Consider the following 7,518-nt stretch of genomic DNA (forward strand, 5'->3'; position numbering starts at 1 on the left):
GGGAAGCGGCTCTCCGGGGAGGCGCCGGCTCCTGCGGGGGCGACCTGCGCCGGGTCTGCGGGCGCAGCGTCCCGCTTCTTCCGTGCGGCTGGGCTCCTGGCGATGGGAGAGACGACACGGGGGTACGGCGAACTGAGACAAGGTGTCCGTCCGATTAGACGAGAAACGTGAGGAAAAGATAGGAGGAGATGGTAGACTATGTCAAGAGGTACGTCTAGGTACTCGCTCACCTGCGGTGCTGCATCCAGGGAAGGAGGAACGATCTCACTTCACCCATCTCAGGTAATGGGTTCCCTGCACACGCACGTTTTGAAATACTTTGCAACGAGTATTGATTAAAATCAGCATTGCCCCGGTTCAGTTTCAGATTCATCACGTCTATTTTTGTTCTACAGCCTACTGTTAATAGTGCAAAATGCTTGGGTATTAACAGTGCTTTACAGCACTACGCGAGTATAAGAAACAAACTTCCTACCAAAAGCAAACTATTCTTGCTGGTTGAACAATGCTTTTGTAGACCGATTTAGAAGGAAATTACAAAGTCTCCATCCCAGTTCCATAAATGAATATAAATAGTCTTGCAGATCACAAGTATGGAGTATGCAATGAGTTTTTTCTAATTATCATTACAAATTTTATTACAACAGGACGAGAGTGTCACCTCCAGTAAGTTCTGTCAATCTCCTGAAGAAATCAGCATTATGAAATTGTTCTGCGTATCTCTGCATATGTCTGTCACTTAAAAAACATTTGAACCCAGATTTGAAAGACAGAAATGTCTGTCTGAAAACAAACAGATGGGGAGAGGAGGAAGATCTGAAACCTGCGCTCTGCTGCAAGAAAAGCGGGCATAAATTAGTCCTGATTCGTTCTTTCTAGCAGTAGGTGGCTGGGCAATCGGTATATGCAGAATTCTTCATTAGCCATTACATGAGTGAGAAACAGGAGGAAAATTGTTCAGTATGGGAACTGGAAAAGAACTGCGGATATTGTCGTGGATGGAGAAAAGAATTTAAAGGGCAAAAGTTACAAAGCTTGGTTTCTTACAGGTTTGCAACTTCAGCTTCTAACAGCACAGCTTACTAATTTTTTTAAATGTCCCTTCTGTAGCAGGCTTGTGGGTTTTATTTGTTTGGGCTTTTTTTAAAAAACAGTTCCCAACAGCCCCTTTGTACTAACCTGTTTATAAACCATGCTTTGAAGATCTTGAGGTACATCTTCGCTTTATGCACTGTCTTCCTTCCAAACCTGTTTATTTAAAACAGCCTTTTCCCAAATTTGAAAATTGTGTTATGTTAAGTACTTCTCTATAACAGTAGTCTCAATTTTCAAACAGTTCTGTTTTATAGGGTAAAAATGAATGTAGGAGTTGCCCACAGCGAGGTAAATCCAAACACGCGGGTGATGAACAGTCGTGGAATGTGGCTGACGTACGCGCTCGGAGTAGGCATGCTGCACATTGTCTTGCTCAGCATTCCTTTCTTTAGTGTCCCTGTCGCCTGGACTTTAACAAATGTGATTCACAACCTGGTAAGTACCCCCTCTTGTAACAAAATTTGAAAAGTTGTTCATACGCATTTATTTTTAGTAGCAGGAGAAGAGAAAAATAGCCAGGCTCTACAGACAAAGAAATCCAGCTAGCCAAAACACCACCTTTACTTGGCTTATCCACTATTAAATGAGTTGGCTGTTTTTGTGAGGAGCAGTAATACACGATCACTTTGGGTTTAAGCACAAAAGACGTGAAGTATTCCTTACATATTTTATGTATTCTTTTAAAAGGCATTTAATTGAGCTAGAATCTTGCAAACATAAAATCATCATGCCAACCACCTTTTACAGTGTTTTGCATGTTATTAGAGAGCTGTGCTGAATCCATAAAATATATTACATTTTTAATGCTTGGATATTATCTAGTAATGTTTCTACATAAATCTGTTAGTATCCTAAAATTTCAGCACTTTATCTGTTTCCTTGGACAGAAACATTTGTGTTCTTTTTCTTCTTGCTTTGATTTCTGGTCAAGCTAGATAAATTTTAGCTCAGAATGACTTCAGCATACAACTTTGTCACTATACACGACATAAGAAAAATCTTATTTGAAAGCCGTGGGAAAAACTGGACTTCCTTGACCCAGGCCCTGAAACCATTTGTTATTCAGTGGATAGTGATTTGCATGATGACTTCTGTATGCAAAAGGATTTGGAAGCTGAAGACCTTAAGAATCTTTCTGCCTCCTCTCCCCAGGATGCTATAATTTTGTTGTAATCATCTAAAGTAATGCAAGTATGTATATTGGTCCTGCCAAGCTTAGAGAAAAGAGGGCCATAATCCAGCAATTTACATCATATTTGAGGTTTGCTAACTCAGCTTTCTAAGATTAACAGCAAAGAAGTCTTGACAAAAAGATAGCTTCTTCCTTATTTAGGAAAATGATAGTTGGCCTTAAAGACTGAGGTTGGATAATATCCTCTAGAATCCTATTAAAAAAAAAAAAAAAAGTGGTTTGTTTTTTTTTAATATGAGCTTTTTATTTTTGTAGCTAGGTTTAAAACTAATAGTGGGATTGTAAGCATCATTAGAGCATTTTGTACGTTATCTTTGACAGCATCAGACATGCCTGACTTCGGAAGATGTTGGCAGAGACAAGTATTGCTAAATATTTCCCAAATGCCTTACTGAATTCATTGCAAGTAGCTGTAATGACAACAGGGATGAGAGCATGCACTGGCAAGTAGTTTTCTAATGGAACACTAGAAGATGAGTATAAACTGCACTTTTGGGTATTTCGGCATTTACATGGTGCTTTTTTGGAAACAAATCCTTGAATTGTTGACAAACAAAAAAATCTCGGATTTCCACTAATGGAAAAATTTTGGCTGACCTTGAAAGCATTTTTGGTGGTCCCTTCTGCAAGTACCAGTGCGAAATAAAATGTGTAGTAAGCATTTGGATCTGTCCTAAATGTGCCTTTTTGGTTAAGTTATTAAAACTGAGACACTGCAAACATAATGAATTGAAGAATTAATTAAGCAAATTAATTCTCTTAGGTTAACAGGCCTCTGGTCAGGGGGCTGTTCCAAAAAAATGTGGAAGTGACTTGTGAAGTGGCTTGCTCAACTTTCACTTCCTTCATAAGAGTTCAGAAGAAATGTGATTTTTCTATATAAAGCTTTCTATAACAATTTCTGTATGTGCATAAGAACTGAACGCACCCTAAAGAAAGAAAATGGAAGTTTTTGATATTTTCTGATGGAGGCTCTTGCTTGGAGTTGGTGTGCTTTCTTTGATAGAAAACAAATGTTCGTTAAAACTGGAAGAGGGTGGACTCCCCTGTCTGATTGATCTTTGGGCCCAAATTGATCTTTCAGAACAGACCACACATGGCATGCTCCCATCAAATAGAAACAACAGCAAAGAACAGTCTGCTGTGGTTAAGGAGAAGCAGCGAAGAGATGGACAGATGGTATTCAACAGATTGCTGGTAGTCAGCTTCTAAGTATTTGAAGCTACTGGGGGGCTGAGAAAGCTTTCCAAAGTTCCTGTAATACTGCCATATTCATAGATAGATTTTTTTGCTTTGTGCAGACTCTATCTCAACTCATTTAACACTGTCGTAGGAAAGCAGTAATATGAATTGGCAGCCCTAAACTTGTTACGGTGCTTGTTGAAATTCTGTTGATTTCATGCAATTTTTGCATGTAGAAATGTAGAAGACAAGGCAGTGGATCGGATGTCGCATAGGCTGTGGCTTTAATTCTGACTGTGCCACTGAATGCACAACCTCGGGCAAATCGTCTCTTGTCTCTTCCTTCCTAGTCTATAATTTGTCATTACAGGCTAGCAGCTTTTCTGGGTGAGAATTCATTTACTCTTTTTTTTTTTTTTTTTTTTTTTACAATGCATTGAACAATGTAATAATTATAAAAAAAATACAGCTAAAAGTGCCACTGTATTCACTTCTTGTTTCCCCCAGGGAATGTATGTGTTTTTGCATGCAGTAAAGGGAACTCCTTTTGAAACACCTGATCAGGGGAAAGCTAGGCTACTAACACACTGGGAACAACTGGATTATGGAGTACAATTTACATCTTCAAGAAAATTCTTCACAATCTCTCCTATAATTCTGTGAGTTCAAAACCGTGTTATGGATTAATTGAATCATAAAGCCATGATTTCAAAAGCTGCAACCAAATGAGTTGCAATTTTAATTCTAAAAGCATTTTCTCTCTTTTTTTTTTTTTTTCTTGTTTGTTTGTTTCTACATCACAGAGGTAGGGAGTGCATATTTACAGGCCATATAACCAACAATCTTAATTCCTGCAGCTTTCAACACTCTAATTCACATACTGAAGTCGAAGTTTGTAAACAGTTATTAATGGGGCAGGTTTTAAAGATTAGAAACGTTATGAGGAGAACTTACTGTTAACTCTTGAAGTTCTTTAAGAGATTGTGAAGTCATAAATATTAAAAATCTAAACTAATTGCCGTTAGCGCATGCAGCATTTATTAACCATTTTACAACTTGTGAGTTAGGAGGAGTGTGGCAGTCCTCACTGAATGGGGTCCAGGATTTTGCATGTCGGTTTTGCTTTGTACAGATCGTCTTCTGTTTACACTAGTTCTGTAAGTAGATGAGAAATTCTGTGCTGCCTGTCTCTGTTGACAAAAGTATGGTTGTGTAACTAACATAAAGGAAATCAGATATGTATTTAATATCTGACTCTAAAAAGTCTGTCTTTTTTCCCCTTAAGGAAGTTCTCCACTTGCATGGCAGTGTGGAGGGTGGGGGAAGGGAAGATCCTGCATCATGTTTAGAAAGTTAGTTCACAAAGGAGAGAAACTGAAAAAATATGTGTAACTCCTGAAAAAAATCCTCTCTTTCTTCAAAGATAGCTTCCCACTTTCCAGTGGGAATTTTGTATTCGTAACACTTGCGTATGGTTCTCTTCGTGCACTAATAATGCATAAGTAGCTGAATAAACATCTCCGTTTTGCTGGGAAAAAAACAAAACCCCAACAACCTGATAGCCCCATTTCTGTGACTAGTTTTTGCAAAGAACGAGATGAAGTTATTGGCTCAAAGCGTAAAGAAGTTGATAGTGAATTGGATTTTCTGAGGCACATTTCCTTATTCTTCCCGTTGAACAGGTTGTGGACTAGCTTAAAAGAAAAATGTGCTAGGAACATCTGCCAGACGGGAAACATTTTAAAATCACGCCAGTCGCAGATGTGCTCAGCATAAATGATTTTTGCACTGAAAAACATCAAATGCTTTGTCACTGCGCTTGCTAGGGTAGCAGATCTTACACCCTTTAAAACCTGTGTCACAAAATCAGGCTTGTAGCTGCGGAAGTCAGAGACTCCAGCTTGAGGGGCGGGGAGACAGGCTGGAGGAAAATACTGGCCGAGAGCTGCTTTTTGGCACCTTGAGAAGTATGGGAAGAAGAGACTTAGTCCATAATTTTGCTGTAGATATTGTAGAACCTCAGGTGAGATATTTAACCCAGGAACGGATGGGTTGTTAATCAGTAAAATAGGACTGGTTACTAAAGCACTTTTTTCAACTATGCTTTGTTTGTTTCTTTTTTAGACAAGGGTGTTATCAGCTGAGCTTGCTCCCTTTTCTCCCGCAGGTACTTCCTGGCGAGTTTCTACACAAAGTATGATCCGACACACTTTATCCTCAACACAACCTCTCTCCTGACCGTGCTTATCCCCAAGCTGCCACAGTTGCATGGCGTTCGAATCTTTGGCATCAATAAATACTAAGCAGAAGGTTTGACACTGACTGCCCCTGACATGGCTACTGGTGCTCCCCAGGTGAAGGAAACGAGTAGTCTGCTGTGCCATGTATCTAATCGTATTCAATGAGAGGTGCTTTTACATCTGAGATACAATTCCTACTTCCTGCAGCATTGTCTGGGATGAAAGCTGAGATTATAAGCAGATACCTTCAAATACTTAAATGTGACCCGGAAACCTCCAGAAGAAAGATTTCTCTGAAGAACTGGGCAGGCCCAGCTCTAGAGCGTGATCACCACTAAGACTGTAGGTGTGCCTGGCTGATGCAAGTGACTTGTAAGGAAGGTGCGAGTAACAGTTGAAACGGAGAGTAAGGTTTCACAAATACCCGGTCAACCATCATGCAAATGGTAACTTTACGTACAAATCCAGGACCCTCAAAGCCAAGGACTGCTGAGGCCGCATTCTTAGATTAAGTGAAGGGGGCTAGTTTCTGCTGTATGGATTGTAGGTGGTTGTGCTTGTTATTGCATTGTAAAAGTTTGTCTCACAGTAAATACTGTGACAGCTAGCATAAACTGACGGTGTAATTCACGCCCTATCTGTTCTTGTGATTTATTTTTTTTTTGTCACAAAGACGGAAGAAAGTCCTTAGTTGTCAGCTCAGGGGATTTCTACATCAACTTGATAGCTCAGTTTATGTACGCTTTTACAAGTTGCTACTGTTGTGTTTATTTCGTTTTGCTTACCAGGATACTGACTTTTCTATGTGTAAATGGGACATCCTGAAAAATTGAAATTCCTTTTAAGGTGTGGATTTTTGACTATTTTCTCTGAGACTTGATTGATGGGTTATTTTTCAGTAGTTGAGAGGCCTGTAACGGTGGGGGAAAGGGTTGCTGCTGTTGTAGGAGCAGCAGCTCCATTACACAGCAACAATGTCAGAACACGTAAGAGAAACTCTGTGTAGGTCCTAAGTTAGAGTAGAAGCCGAACTAGAAGTAGGTGAATAGGCAAATCACATGGACTAACTGTATGCTTTTGCAGAAAAAGCTATAGATAATTTGCATGTCTTGGAAATGTGGAGGAATGCTGTGTTTTAGGGGTACCGTGTAGGACGGAGTAACTTGTATATCATCAACTCTGGAACTAGAGTGCAGGAGGTACATCTAGAGCTCTGAGCACTTGCTTCTCTGTCGTGGAAAAAGGATGAATTCTGAAGTCTACCATATGTCTGCCAGCCAAAACCGGCTCGGATTTAACAGAAGACTCCATGTAAGACTCGATTTACATTTTGGTTGCAGTGACAGCCAGTGAGCTGGAAGAGAAATAAAAAATAAAAAAAAAGCCTACAGTGGCATTCTCCTTTTCTTGCTAAGAGAATTTTCTGGCTGTTTACTTTGTCGATAAAGATGTTGTTTTAAAAAAGGTAATGAGTTACGAATTTTTTTCAGCAATTGGAAGTAATTCATTGTGTTACTTGTACAGAAAGTGCTAACTGGCCAATTTTAGAATCGTGACCCTCACAAGGCTATGCTAGCCCTTTGAAAATCACTGTTTTGTGTACAAGTGACAAGGATTTTCGGGGACGGACCGAATTTATCGACACGGAGCGGTGGCGACGCGTGTTGGGACCGCAGGTAACGGGGCAGGGACGCCTTCGGGCGGTTGTACAAAGCTCCTGACTTGCGGAATTGAAATCACTTGCCCTCGGACGGCCGCCTTTTCTTTTCCGCGTTCCGGGGAGGCAGGAGAGCAGCGCCTACCGCAACC

The 7,518-nt window shown here is 40.2% G+C and overlaps 1 protein-coding gene across 4 annotated transcripts; it reads left to right on the forward strand.

Annotated features, from left to right (window-relative positions):
- The first annotated feature begins 70 nt into the window (after window positions 1-70).
- ORMDL1 (ORMDL sphingolipid biosynthesis regulator 1) lies at window positions 71-7,069 on the forward strand. 4 transcript variants are annotated; one of them, XR_664062.1, is made up of 5 exons: window positions 818-1,049; window positions 1,350-1,530; window positions 3,977-4,128; window positions 5,637-5,823; window positions 5,917-7,069. XR_664062.1 is itself a non-coding variant. In XM_009334973.1 (4 exons), the coding sequence occupies exons 2-4, from the start codon at window positions 1,357-1,359 to the stop codon at window positions 5,770-5,772; spliced, it is 462 nt and encodes a 153-aa protein (XP_009333248.1). In that variant the 5' UTR covers window positions 71-282; window positions 1,337-1,356; the 3' UTR covers window positions 5,773-7,069. The 4 variants fall into 4 exon arrangements, 3 of the variants coding, with proteins under 3 accessions (XP_009333248.1, XP_009333246.1, XP_009333245.1); XM_009334973.1 differs by lacking the exon at window positions 818-1,049 and adding an exon at window positions 71-282 and having other exon boundaries at window positions 1,337-1,530; window positions 5,637-7,069; XM_009334971.1 differs by lacking the exon at window positions 818-1,049 and adding an exon at window positions 71-282 and having other exon boundaries at window positions 5,637-7,069.
- The last annotated feature ends 449 nt before the right edge of the window (window positions 7,070-7,518 follow it).

Source organism: Pygoscelis adeliae, unplaced genomic scaffold (genome assembly GCF_000699105.1).
Source record: "Pygoscelis adeliae isolate BGI_AS28 unplaced genomic scaffold, ASM69910v1 Scaffold212, whole genome shotgun sequence".
Lineage (NCBI taxonomy): Eukaryota > Metazoa > Chordata > Aves > Sphenisciformes > Spheniscidae > Pygoscelis > Pygoscelis adeliae.

What these genes read in the sequence shown, in the direction of transcription:
- ORMDL1 (XM_009334970.1), top strand. Translation starts at nt 931, where the DNA reads ATGAGTGAGAAACAGGAGGAAAATTGTTCAGTATGGGAACTGGAAAAG. An exon ending in CAAAGCTTGGTTTCTTACAG is followed by an intron (nt 1,050 to 1,349) that starts GTTTGCAACTTC and finishes TCTGTTTTATAG; the next exon opens with GGTAAAAATGAATGTAGGAG. An exon ending in ACAATCTCTCCTATAATTCT is followed by an intron (nt 4,129 to 5,636) that starts GTGAGTTCAAAA and finishes TTTCTCCCGCAG; the next exon opens with GTACTTCCTGGCGAGTTTCT.